At 37.3% G+C, this 12,815-nt stretch overlaps 1 protein-coding gene across 1 annotated transcript; it reads right to left on the bottom strand.

Annotated features, from left to right (window-relative positions):
• Nucleotides 1-8,510: 8,510 nt before the first annotated feature.
• Nucleotides 8,511-9,084, bottom strand: LOC111889904 (uncharacterized). The gene is made up of 2 exons (XM_023886059.3): nucleotides 8,851-9,084; nucleotides 8,511-8,779 (listed from the first exon to the last, which is right to left on the bottom strand). The coding sequence occupies exons 1-2, from the start codon at nucleotides 9,082-9,084 to the stop codon at nucleotides 8,537-8,539; spliced, it is 477 nt and encodes a 158-aa protein (XP_023741827.2). The 3' UTR covers nucleotides 8,511-8,536.
• Nucleotides 9,085-12,815: the final 3,731 nt, after the last annotated feature.

Raw genomic sequence — 12,815 nt, 5'->3', positions numbered from 1 at the left:
TTAATAAATTTAGTCAAGGATACATAGTGTGTTCTCAAATTTCGATTATGATTACGGCATTCCTCTTCATAGTTCGAATTTTGAGAACGTAGCACATAAAATATTACAGCAGAAGATTGATAAAGTATCAAATCTTTATGTAAGACATTATGCATCGTGTCCCATACGCTTCGGGTATAGGATCGATTGCAAATACTATAATATTTGACCATTCTAAAATTTTCCAAATGTCTAGCGCATTTAGAGGGAAAAAGGACAAGAATCGGTTTTGACTAAGATAATTAAACAACTATCAAAGGATAATCCAAAGTTCGCCGAGGATTGGTCGCTTGTGAGTAGTTGGAAGCATGATATTGGATGAACCATATCGACATTATTATGAATATATAAGATTCTATTGAGAATGAGTTGTCATATGGTAAGTATGGAAAGGTTTCCATATTGGGAGTTGGATATTGAGAATCAATGTCTAGACTAGAAATTTTATGCAAAAGGATGTTCAAAGGAATGTACTTTGAGTGAGAGACATCATATCTAAGGAGTTGTATTGTAACAATCTCCGATAGAGGACTTTGTAATTTCATTGGCAATAGTCATTGTGACTTTAGTGCAGTGACATTACAAAAGGATTGTTGCATAAAATGTTAAAATCTAGCATATTCCATAAGTGGCAAGAATTTGATATTCTTTCACTTGTGAAAAGGATTGGGAGTTGTGAAATGAGTATGATTGGAAATGTGTTCATTTGATCTATTTCACAAAGTAAGAACCATAGGTAAACATTGTGTGCATGCTAGGAGCATGGGACAAGTGTAGTAATAATTCAAGTAAGAAGTTGATTACCCGAAACAACAAATTATGAGTAATCGATATGGTGATAAATAAAAGGTGTTTTATTTATACTCAAAGGTTTGAGGCCATATGGGATTAGTATTATCCTTGTGTTTCACTTTGCATGTTTTGACTTCCTGAATAATTTAATTGGTTTAGAACAGTCAAATTATTCGAACGGGCCACAGTCGTTCATATGTTGGAAGTATGTATGAATAAAGACTGTCGTGAATTGGTGTGTGGATTGTCTAAAGAGTATTAGACATAAGAAAATGTTTGCTGCAACGTTCATGAGGGCTTATGAATGTGATTTGAGCATTGGATTAAACCCACGCTCACTTGGATCACTCCATGAATTGTATCACGAGTAATTGGTGAGACGATAACATCTTATATTCTTTAAACCGAGATGTGTGAGTTGTATCTTGAAAATCGGTTGCACATTGATAATATGTAAACGCACCAGTAACTTTGTGTCATAAAACATATTGTTGTGTGTGATTCGGTGAGTGAGTGCAAGTGAGCATTGAATCAAAGTTTATCTGTTCCTTTTATCCAAAGTAGGATAAAAGCAATATCTTTGGGCCCCTCGATGATTTAGTGATGACAAACGTAAATGCTCGGTCGGGCTAGGGCTAATTTGATTTGTTCAATTAGTCAGTCGTCATAAATCGGAAGTCGAGAAATAGTACATAGAGAATGATTAGAAATCATGTCTCATACGATATCCAGAATGGAGGAATATATGATCCCTTATCTAAAGGACACACGTATCTGATAAGATCAGAGTTGACAGTGGCTTTGGAAAGCTATGATTGCAGATCAGCATCTGAAGTCATACGCATAATAGTTATTAGTCTTATCCAAGTGGGAGACTGTTGGATTAGTGTCTAAGTCCATAACTATTTTGGTATGTACTTGACCCAATGGTGCATGGTCCTTTTGGCTTGCCTTCACCAAAGCAACTTGATAGGATGAATTATGGAGAGAAAGGATTAAATATGATTTATTAATATATTATGAGAATAATATAAAGGAGAAATCATATTGTTTAATTAATATTAGTCAAGAATTAATAAGAATTAAGTTTGTGACTAAAAGAGATTAATTAAACTTAAGGGACTAGAATTGTAATTATAAGATAATTGCAATTGGGTCATGGATTGCCTTATATTATAAGGATGGACGAATTCTATGGGGAAACCCATTAGAAATCGTCCAAGGCCTTTAAGGAAAGGAGTCCATGGGTTGCTTAGGGCCTAAGCATCCAAATTAGGGTTTCCTTGTTAGATAACCCTAATAGCCTCACTATATATAGAGTCCTTATGCCCCAAAAATGTGGTGAATAAGATCCTTAGGGTTTCCACACGTTTTGGGCAGCCTCCTTCTCTTCTCTTCTTCATCCTCTTGCTCTTGGTGTTTGTGAACCATTAGAGGAGTGACATTTGTGACTTTAAGCTTTCTAAAGTCAATACAAGAAGGAATTGAGATTGTTATTGCTACATAACAATCAAGGTATGATCTAAACCCTAATTTATATGTTATATTGAGTATCATATTCTAGATCTAGGGTTTATAGCCTTGGATAAATTGCATGTACAATAGAGAAACCTAGATCCAAGCATTAGGGTTTGTATGAGCACATAGGATGTTCTTATAGCCAAAACCCATCAGTATTAGCTTGTTTGCTCCAAGGTGAGTCTTCTCACTCTACTTTACCTAGAGTGGTATCTATGTGTGACCAGAGGGTCTTAGTGTTTATTTGAGTACTATGATATTACTGCATTATGTTTGTGTGATTTATGCTATGTGTTATTTAGAGTTTAGAGAGTAAGGACCGAAGGGTCCACAGAGTTAGGACCAGAGGGTCCATCAGAGTTGTGGGACTGGAGGGTCCTAGTGAGACACATTGACTGTAGGGTCTTACAGAGTTATAGCCCCGAGTGGCTAATATGTTCTATGTGGTATTTTGGGGAACTCACTAATCTTCGTGCTTACCGTGTTATGTGTTATGTGTTTCAGGTATCCCAAAGGATTGCAGGAAGGCACCGGCATGATTGTACACACCTGTTCGGGATGACGTTGAGGATTCTGGGATTTGACTTTTGTTGAGATTTTATGTTGACATTGAGACACTTATGATTTTCATGAAATATAATATATGAGTTTTATGTATTTTTAAAATGAAAAAAAAAATTGGTTGAAAATTTACGTCGTTACAGCCCATGCTGAGTTATAGCCATGAAAGACTTATTATTTGTGTATGTGGTATTTTGGGGGAACTCACTAAGCTTCGTGCTTACTGTGTTGTGTGTTATGTGTTTCAGGTACTTCTTAGGATTGCGGGAAGGCGTCGGTTTGATTGTACACGCATGTTTGAGACTATGTCAAGGATTTTGGGATATTATCAGTTGTTTTGTTAAATCGTGTTTTTGATATTTGATACATTGTGATTTTGAGAAAATGTGATACTAATTTTATGTGATTTAAAAATGATTTTTTTTTTGAAAATTTAGAGTGTTACAGTAGTGAGCTTCCTTTTATTTTGGGCCACTTTTGGACTCTAGGTTTTGGGCTCTTGTTGGGCCACAAGTCTTGTTGAGTTGGGATTTTTGTGGATTTGGGCTTATATTGGGCATTGAGTGTCTTTTTGGACTTTAGGCTAGTTTGGAATTGGACCATGATATGTTAGGCCCATTAAGGGAGGGGTAAAGCAACCTTTTTACCCTAGGATACAGGATTTAGAATTTGGACCCTCGGTTTGGGTTAATGACCTAATTAGTAATTAAGGTTATATTATTGGTGTTTTAGCGTGGGGATTTTCGATTCATCAGCCGAGTGCGATTTGTTATCTTTAAACTGACGCGAGTCTCTTCACTGTACTCGTAGGTAGAAGGCACTAATGTTGACACACTGAATTATATTTATAAGATGATAGTTTTCTTTGTAAAAAATTTCCTGTTATGCATGTATATGCATGTTGCCTTTGTGACTATTGTTGTTATGATTGTACGCTAGCTATAACGGGTGAAATAGACCCGATATTGATTGAAAGAGACCAAAAGGGGTGAAATATACCTAGTACCAGTTGAAAGAGATCAAAGGGGGGTGAAATAGACTGTAACGCTTGGTTTAAGTATTGGTCAGTTTTCAACATTTTTAGAGTTTTGGGCTGGGACTCGATGAGTTGGGGAGCTCTAACTCGTCGAGTAGAGATCATACTGGACGCAGGATGAAGGACCTACTCGACGAGTTAGAAGGCACCAACTCGACGAGTAGGAGCTGGAAAGGGAAACCCTATTTTCAGGCTTTGTACCCTATTTAAAGGCCTTAAACCTCACTTATATCCACCCTTGTCACCTCCTTGTCCAGAGAAACCCTAAATCTTGTCTCATCTCCCATTTGTGTGTATGTGAGCTTGGAAAGTGATTCTTGGTGCTCTTTTGGAAGGAACTTGAAGATTGAAGAGGTTGGATTAAGTGGAAGGCAGTAGATCCGGGATTCCCTCTAGTGTGGCAACCATTTTAAGGTATAAAGTCGAAACCTTTACCTTCCATTGCTTAGATATTCTTATATGAAAGTTTATGGCCATCATTAGCCTAGTTTGCTACCATTCTTGGTTTTGAGCATGATATAAATATATGGCTTTAGATCTGGACATCTCAGTCCTTTTGGGGACTTAAAGTTGCCGACTTTATCAAGTCTTGGACCTCATTCATGCTCTAAGTCCCTTCACAAGCTTTGATTAAGTGTTTTTAGCCTCTGATGCCTTGCATGCACATAAAGTTTGCAACTTTACATGGTAACTACACCATAAGGGGTTGGATTTGTGATTGGAGCCTTGGATTCCACTGGAAAGGACTAAACACAAAAAAGACTGAAGGGACTCGACGAGTTGCTTAGCCAACTCGACGAGTCGGGTAGGGTTTTCCTGTTTTAGGGGATTCTGAGTGATTTCGGTGAGCAGATATCAGTCAAGAGAGTTACTCAAGTGACTCGACGCGTTACTCAAGTGACTCGGCGAGTTGATAAACTTTGGAGGAACTCGACGAGTTGCTAGATGCACTCGATGAGTTGGGTCAACATGGACTGTTGACCCTGATCGTTGACTTTGACCTTGAACTTGATTTTGGGCAAATTAGTTCCAAGGGGTGCTCGGAGGTAACCAAATTATAATGGAGATTATAGGATTAGAGTAAGGTCGCGAGGAGTTGGGGCCCAATTTGGAAAATTAGGTCATTGATGGACATCATAATTTTGGGCTTGGGCCTCAGTTTGGATCATACTGGGCCACGGGTAGAATGGTCATTTTACCCCTTGTATGGATTGAGGATTATAACATGGAACCCAATTGTTAATTGGGTATATTGATTGGTATTGACAGCTCGGGAAGTGGTTAGGGCAACAGCTAAGGATTTCATTCGGGAAGCATCTGCATTCGAGGTGAGTTTCCTCACCATACCAATGGGTCGAAGGCACCAAGTCTGGCCCATTTAGTCAGTTTTGATGATTATTGTGAATGTGTTATCGATACCGTATGCATTTATGTGAAGACCATGTGGGGGTTTCCATGGAAAATAGTTAAATGCGGTATGCTAGTTGATTGTGTGGTATTTGGTATGCTAGTTGTCTTTGTGATACTTACATGGAAGACTCTCGAGGGGGGGTGTTCCCGAGGCAGTTGGATATAAGTTCATGTAGGGGTTCCCAAGGTATTCCAGGCTAAGACCATATGGGGGCTCCCATGGCAGTGATCTAACACCATGTGGGGGTTCCCATGACATCCAGTGTAAAACCATGGAGAGTTTCCATGACACCTTTATATGTTGTATGTATGCCTTATAGGGTTTTGTATATGTTTACTGTTAATTGATTATGTGTTATCTTGATATGATATTTGTGTGGAAGACCCCGGGGGGTTCCCGAGGCAGTTGGATATAAGATTATGTGGGAGTTTCCTTGGCTTTCCGGATTAAGACCATGTGGGGGTTCCCATGCACTACAAGAAAAAACGCCTTTTACGACGCTCATTGCGCGTCGTAAAACGCTCAGACGACGCGCAAATGCGTGTCAAGGAAAGCCCTGTCATAAAGAGAGACGACGCGCATTTACGACGCGCATTTACGACGCGCGGTTATGACACGCAATGCGTATCAAGGAAGGCCCTGTCATAAAGGAAGACGACACGCATTTGCGTGTCGTAACCTTACGACGCGCGTGTTTATGACACGCAATGCGTATCAAGGAAGCCCCTGTCAAGAAAGGCCATGTCATAAATGTAGACGACACACATTTTTGCGTATCGTAATTTTATTTTATTTTTTTTTAAAAATATTTATAGATTTACTGATTTTTAAATTAAATTTGCATTTCATATATATGATAATAGAAAAAAATATATTTATATATTTATTAATTTTTAAATTAAATTTGCATTTAATCTCTCATAATAGAAATAAAATACCATATACAAAAAATACAATCCATTGCATAATATAAAATAAAATTTCATAGTCAAAAAATAAAATAAATTGCACAAATTATAATATGTGTGTAATTGTCTCCTTCATGATCAGCCTCCATGTCCAAAGTCGGATCTACCTTCCTAATCTGTATGGATCTACCTTCATATAATAATGTTACCTGCCCATATGCAAAGATACAACTATTATATCCAGACAAACAATTCTCCACCATTGGTAGACCAACCATCCTAAAAAGAGTTTCCTGCACAAATTCATACTTCTTGTAACACACTGCAATTAAGAGAATCAAATTCATGTAGAAACAGAACTCAGTATTGCTCATTTCTGGTACCTGGTCAATTGTTTCACAAGCAACATGGTCAAAAGTAAATCGTGTTTCTGGATGCCCTACCCAGGTCAGGCATTGTGCAGTTTCTTGTTGTAAACACCTGTTGTAACCTTGAGCACTGAGTTCCATGTTGTTGAGCGGACGAATTCGTATCAAAACCTAAAAAAAGCAAACCCCATAAGCTAAACCTTTTGAAGTTGAATGATTGTGGAATTAGTATAAATGTTATGTCAAAAAGTGAACTTACTTGTACATTATGATCCATCCAAAATGATGGATCTTCTTTGAGGTCGATAACGCTGCAAAGCTTTTACCAGAATTCATGAAATCAGTGCTTTTACCAGAATTCCGACGCAAGAACTTGAGATCTCGCAACAATCTGGTTAACAAAGGAAATAAGAATTTGAAAAGAGAATTGGAATATTATAAGTAAAGACCAAGTGCAACTGAAAAATGTAACATTTAAACTTAGACTGATAATAAGTTTTTTTTTTTTACTGAGAAAAGGTAAAAGACCAAGTGCAAACCTCTAATCTAACATAATTGTTTTCTTTATTGTCCTGTGCAGCTTCCTATTGCCATTTTCAAGAAGTTACTTCATAGATGATGGGTGAAATAGGAAAGCTTAAATACCAAAACTTGCATATCTTACATTTTGGATCTGATCATGAATCTTGTCTTCTCTAAACTTCAACATCATCTTTGTGCACTTATTGTCATCCTCTCTTTGACGAACCTAAAAGTAAATTTCAGTTTTAAATACAATATGCTAGTGATGTCATATTATAGACCAAATTGGATAACAATTTACCAGTCGATTTAACTGTTCTATTTCTGCTTCAAGTTGTTTAATAGAAGCTTCCGGCATTTGATCTCTTCTCAAGGCTCCAGTCAATGAAGTCTCTAAAGATTTCAGCTGAGAAACAGAATGAATACAAGTAAATGAGAACCAAAATGGTAAAATCATCAAACAACAAGGTTTTGTCGGCTTTGTAGTATCTAGTTGAAAAACAAGTATAAATAGTAGCTAATCGTTATAATTTCTTGTGAATTAGCACAGTGAAATAGTAGGTAAAACATGAAACCCCCTAAATATTACTTAGTATACCTGTTTAGAGGAAACCTTCAGGATTTTGTTATCATGTCTAGTGCAATCATTCTCGTGTTCTTGGGTAGCCTCTTCAATGACTTTTGGACCAAATGCTAAAGACCTGGATATGTTGTCCCTCTTAAGGATAGCAAGCTCCTCCTGACTGAATAAAAAGATGGTTACTTCATAGAATATGGATACAATTTTATTGGGTTTGAAAAAATAACAACAGAAGAAAAGAATTACCTTTAGCGGTTGTATTTGCTGTTGAAGCACCATGATATCTCCGGAGGCATCTTCATTTACAACACCCTTGGAAACAGAAAACAAGATGAAAAGTTTAAAAATCGTGCTTTAAATAAGATCAAAAAATTAAAAGTTTACAGTATTCACCTGTAGAAGAAATGTCAATCTTGAATCTCTATAAGGAACATGACGTGTCCTTGCATTAGCACCATCTACTAGAACCATTATCACATGACTAGAAAGATAGATTCCGTGTTACAAATATGAGAGGAAAACAAAACAAGAAAAAGTACAGCAAATAAAGTTGTTCATACCCTAGGGTAGATAATGATTTGTTTATATTTAATTTGCAGCTTCCTTTAATCATTCACCTTCAGCACCCGAAGTTTTTTGTCTATTAAGACAAAAGGAAAAGGTTTGATGAGTAACAAAACAAGAAACTATAAAAAAAAAATTGTAATCAAATGCAGCACCTTTTTGAACCAGCCAGATCAACAAGATTCAGCCTTGCAAATCTAAGGTTAGATGTCGAGTCTTTCTCCCACCTACTTTCAATCACACACGTGAAAACACGGTCATTGCTTTGATACCCTTTAAAGTTGCAAGTGCAGAATCTAAAGCATTCACTTTAGGGATATTTCCTTTCTTTAGATTTTTGTATGTGTTAATAAATGGTTCAAGGGTAAGAAAATCTTCCAAAGCAAATGAATCACCATTGACTGCTAAGTTGACCACAGCACTAGCCAATTGGTTCACACTTTGGGTACCAGAAAGTACATTTGCCTGATCGATTTGTGTCTGCAAGAGAAGGGTATTTCCGTAAATTACCATAAACAAAAAAGAAAAAAAAAAGTAACAATGATACAAACCTTGACTTTGTCCCTAGGTTGAGCACTCCCTTTAAGAGATAACTTTCTGGATTTGAGAATGTCTGAAAGCATAATAGCTAACCAACCTTGGGAAATGGGAATGGAAGAAGGCCCATAATCTTCACAGATACGAGAAAGGATTGTGATTGCAGAAGATCTAATAGCATCAGATGAAGTTTCCCTAAATACCCATGGAAGCAGAATGCAAGAGTTTATACAAAAAGTTCCCGCCATTATTTACATCAAAATTCATTAACAGGAAAACAAATAACATAATTTTAATATTTCCCAGCAAGAATTACTATCTTCTGTGCGGTTAAAAGATTTGCCAAATACCATTTTCACACCAAGCAAATCAATAAAGAAAGAGTATATTGGAAAGGGTTTGTGATGAAGGAGTGTAACAGAAGAAGAACCGAGCAATAGAGAGAGTGGGTGAACCGGTGAGTAGTGATGTAGGATAAGAAGCAACTTAAATAATTATTGGAATCGAGATTCACCGGAGGAATTGGATGTAAGAATCGAAGAAACATACCAGGAATCGATGAGATCGATACTTTATCGTAGCGTCACGTTTTTTCACAAGTTCCCGCTCAAACCAAAATCGGCGATTCCAAGTCCAAAATTGGCGATCCTAATCGCGTTTCTGTGCAATCCGGATCGCCGATTTCATTGTTCCATGACCGAATTAAAGATTAAACGGGATCGCAGGGTACCCGTATCGGATAGCGAATCGGCCACCGACTGGAACGAAAACGCACCCCGTTTGGGAACGGGACGTTCGGAACGGAGATCGTGAGTCATATGGCGATCTGTGTGACTATGTGCAAGACCACTTTTGTCCTTCTTCAAGAGACAAACGCATGTCCCCTGAACAAAGTGATTCCAACCCTTTTGCTAATGATTCTTGAACAGACTTATGATTCATAGTCCTTTTAGCAGTCTCCCTCATTAAATGAAGACATTTTTCCATAACTACCCTTTGAGCACCAGGGCACCTCTAGAGAGATAGTAAAAATGCAGATAAAGCCACACGAGTTAAAGAGATATCATCGGCTTTGCTTGCTTGAGAAACGGTTGTAAGAAGGGTAGAACTCCAATCAGAAACAAAATCATTCATGGGGAGATTTTCATCTTTTAACAACAACTGAGCTTTTTCTAACAATTTCAACATCGAAGAAACAATGAAGAACAGGACCACCTCCGATTAGGGCTTTTTCTACTGCTACTTCTTCACCATCTTCTATTTTTTCTGTATTTAGACTTGAGAGTATAATTAGGGCTTTTTCTAACAATTTCAACATTGAGTGGGAGATATGGTGGTTCCAGTAGGTAGAAGTGAGGGAAAAAGTAAGCAGCAGTCAATGTCGGGAGGGGGAAGGAAGGAGCGTCCAGGGCAAGAGGGAAAGGAGAAAAAAAAGGAAGGCGGGATTTTTAATTTTTTCAGAATTTCATTTCCCCCTACTGTTAAAGGATGGAACGCGCGTTCCATTAAAAATTATAAAGCGACATCCTTAGACGACGCGCATTTTATTATAGGTGCCCTCCGTGTTTTTTTTAGACACTAATTTAAGGGCGCGCAATAATGCGTGTCTTCTATCCTTGAATTTTTTGAAGAGATGACATTTTTCTAATGTCACTCTCCTTTGCGTAACATAGATCAATGAGCGTCGTATTTTGCGCGTCGTAAAAGGCCTTTTTTCTTGTAGTGATGGCAGTGGGCTATGTCACAACTAGAAATTTTTGTGCCTTGTAACTACAACACTTAAACTAAATTATGAATCAAAGACATGAGAGCATGTATGATGCTTACTCTATGACAACAGAATATCAATCAAACACCTCATACAAGCATTTCAAGTAGTCAATAAGCAATTGAAAACCCTAGAAGTTCTTGTTTAAGTCCATTTTGGACTAGGACTTCCTTATTGGGCCCAATGGACCAATAAGCTTCCAATTTGACTATCTTGGGCTTAGAACTCTTAAATGGGCTCTAATTGGACCCACTTCCATTTATTTCAATATTTTGGGCCATATTGGGCCTAGAATGAAATAAATTATTAAATGAACCATATTGGGCCATAATTAACCTAATTTAGCCCTAATAGGTCATAAAAATCACATTTATATTTATTTGGACCAAACATCACTTAACATAACCATGAAAAAGGCTTAAGCATACAAGGCCCAATCCTTTTCTTTTTCCCTCTCCAATTCTCGGCCCAAGCCCAACCCAAAGAATGAAAAGTTGACTTTCCCATGCCACCTCACATTTGTCCATAGGATTCCCATGCACCATCTCATGTTTTCATGCAAATCACTTCACAACCTCTCTTCTCTCCTCTCTCTCTTACTCTCGGCCAAATCCAAGCACACACACACACACACACATTTCACTCACAATTCTCTCAAGAAACTCTCTCATTTCTTCTCCATATTTTCGAGATCTAAGAGGTGTTCAAGGGATTTCTTCCATAAAAATCATCATCTAAGGTAAGATATTGCTTAGATCCATAAGCTAGCTATTTCATTTCATTCAAGAATCATCTCTTAATTCATTCAAGCTTATGATCTAGCACCTTAGAAGCATCCAAGTTCGAGATCTTCCAAGAAAGGTTGCTAGGATCGAATTCTTCTCATCTTCCACACCCAAGGTGAGCTTCATACCCCTTTCTTTCGGTTTTTATGAGTTTTTATGGGGGAGAATACAAGTAAATGTGTAGATCTATGTGTAAATGTATGCTATGTGTGATTGATGCATGTTTGTGTGTGATATCATGTGTTTTGATGAATACGTTATCGAAAAAGTATATAAAAACCGAGATCTAAAACATAGGGAAGTAAATAAACATAAATTAAACTATTTTACCCTAATCAAGTCAAGAAAAATAACTCATATGGTTAGGATGAACATACTTGAACATAAAACCCATTTTTGGGCTTAAATTGTCAAAAATGCAAAACTAAGGGCCCAAACCGACAAATTATAGTTTCTGGAGGGTCAAAAGAGTCCAAACAGTTTCTATAATAATTTTTCTGAAACAAAACATTTTTGAAGGACTTAAAATGAAATTTTGCACTTAATGGGCTAAACTTAGGCTTTTCGACCCAATAAGCCTCAATATGCGAGATTTTTAAGTTTGAGGGGTTGAAAAAGAATTTTTATGTAAGAAATGGGATTTGAAGTGTATCAAAACCATTTCAAAGGTCAAAAATGTTTTTCAAACTCAAAAGGATCAAAAATGTAAAAAATTTCTATTTTGGGCCAAAATTGTAAAAGTTGCGAAAATGGGGTTTCTAACCGAGAAACTTCATTCTGGAAGGACTTAAGCTGTTTAGAAAGTAATTCTGGGCTAAAAATATCTTTTCAACAAGTTATGATACTAAAGTGTCAAGAAAAATAGTTTAAGGACTAAAATGGAAATCCTTTTATATAAAGGACTAAAAGTGCTAATTTTATAAAAGAAGGGTCGTGAAAAGGTAAAAATCTTACTTTTAAACAAATAAATCCCTTCAGACAAAACATGAGACCCACGACTACCGGCGAAACGTAATAACAAATACACTTTCAACACCAATATCGTTACCAAACGAATTGATTCGGTCTCGAATCAATAACAAAACAAAAATCAATAAACCGTAGTACTTCAATAAACACGCGAAATCTACGAGGAGTCAATATTCAATCTTTGGGCTTGAAAGTTTCAAATCGTGCTTGTTGGGCCTTGCTAGCCCAATAACATGATCTTTGGGCCCGAAGGGAACGCGCTTACATGTTAATGGGCCTTCTATGACCTAATTCCATGTAAAAGGACTTTCAATTGCTCTATTGTGCTGTTGGGCCCCAAGGGTCCATTGGTACTGCTAATGAAGTCGAGAAGTCAAATGCGAGTCGGGCCAAGCGCCTTTCGCATTCCCGATAGCCTTGAACAACTTATGGAATTAAAGGGGGCTTCGTACCCTCC

The sequence above is a fragment of the Lactuca sativa genome, chromosome 5, assembly GCF_002870075.4.
Source record: "Lactuca sativa cultivar Salinas chromosome 5, Lsat_Salinas_v11, whole genome shotgun sequence".
NCBI lineage: Eukaryota > Viridiplantae > Streptophyta > Magnoliopsida > Asterales > Asteraceae > Lactuca > Lactuca sativa.
This window is presented reverse-complemented; position numbering and strand designations above follow the sequence as displayed.